Source organism: Penaeus monodon, chromosome 30, assembly GCF_015228065.2.
Source record: "Penaeus monodon isolate SGIC_2016 chromosome 30, NSTDA_Pmon_1, whole genome shotgun sequence".
Lineage (NCBI taxonomy): Eukaryota > Metazoa > Arthropoda > Malacostraca > Decapoda > Penaeidae > Penaeus > Penaeus monodon.
This window is the reverse complement of record NC_051415.1, coordinates 5,272,727-5,273,546: the sequence shown is the minus strand read 5'-3', so window position 1 is coordinate 5,273,546 and position 820 is coordinate 5,272,727. Positions and strand designations below refer to the sequence as shown.

General features: G+C 41.6%; 1 protein-coding gene across 2 annotated transcripts in view; it reads right to left on the bottom strand.

Annotated features, from left to right (window-relative positions):
- LOC119592486 (glucose dehydrogenase [FAD, quinone]-like) overlaps positions 1 to 820 on the bottom strand; it is a 23,300-nt gene that overhangs the window by 3,831 nt on the left and 18,649 nt on the right. For both annotated transcript variants that reach the window (XM_037941319.1, XM_037941318.1), the window contains exons 6-8: positions 676 to 800; positions 427 to 483; positions 106 to 219 (exon numbers count right to left, since the gene is read on the bottom strand). In XM_037941319.1, the coding sequence (XP_037797247.1) occupies positions 106 to 219; positions 427 to 483; positions 676 to 800 (296 nt within the window). The remainder of the gene's footprint in view (positions 1 to 105; positions 220 to 426; positions 484 to 675; positions 801 to 820) is intronic.

Here is an 820-nt window from a genome sequence, read left to right as displayed (position 1 = left end):
CTGGTATGAAAGAAAAACGAGAATACTGTACTTTAAAAAATCACACCAGCATGATAACAGTACTCGTACGTGGACTGACAAGTCGCCTTATCACTTATAACTCACGCCATGTTCCTTCAGGTGGTGGGCTGGACCGACTCCCGAAAGCAGAAGCAAGTGAGGTGACCCAATCGCACCTGCTGACATGATCACCTCTCGGGATGCAAGAGCTGTTTTCACCTGGAATAAAATTGGGTGTCCTTTTATCCTCTAAACTACCCGCTCTGTACCTCCAAAGGCGTATATGACGTTATTCATCGTTTAATATTAAAACGTGCAACCAACTTGGTGAATAGCGCGTTACTGGTGACGCTGTGAGCCTAACGGTTAAAAGATCTTATATATATTCATCGTTTGTATAGACAAAACGTAGTATGGCCTTCTTACCTTTCCATGATGTAAAAATTTTACTCCAGTAGCTTTCCTGTTGCTGTCGAAAAGAACCTGAACGAACGAATTTGTTATTTAATTAATAATACAAACAATTTATACTACCGTTTCCTATCTAAATCAAGACTAAGTAGCCATTAGAAAGACATAATCAACGCGTAAAATTACAAATGCCAGACAATGATACACATATTACAATAAAATCAATAACTCCAGCAACATCAACATACGAGAAAGATATTTTACCTGTGTTACACGCGCATCTACAAGGACGTGCAGATTCGGTCTCGTCTTGGCCGCGGGTTTGATATAAGCCTCGGCCGTGGACCAACGCTGGCCATTCCTCGCTGTCAGGTCGATCTCGGAAAAACCTAAAGGAAAAGGGAAGAGC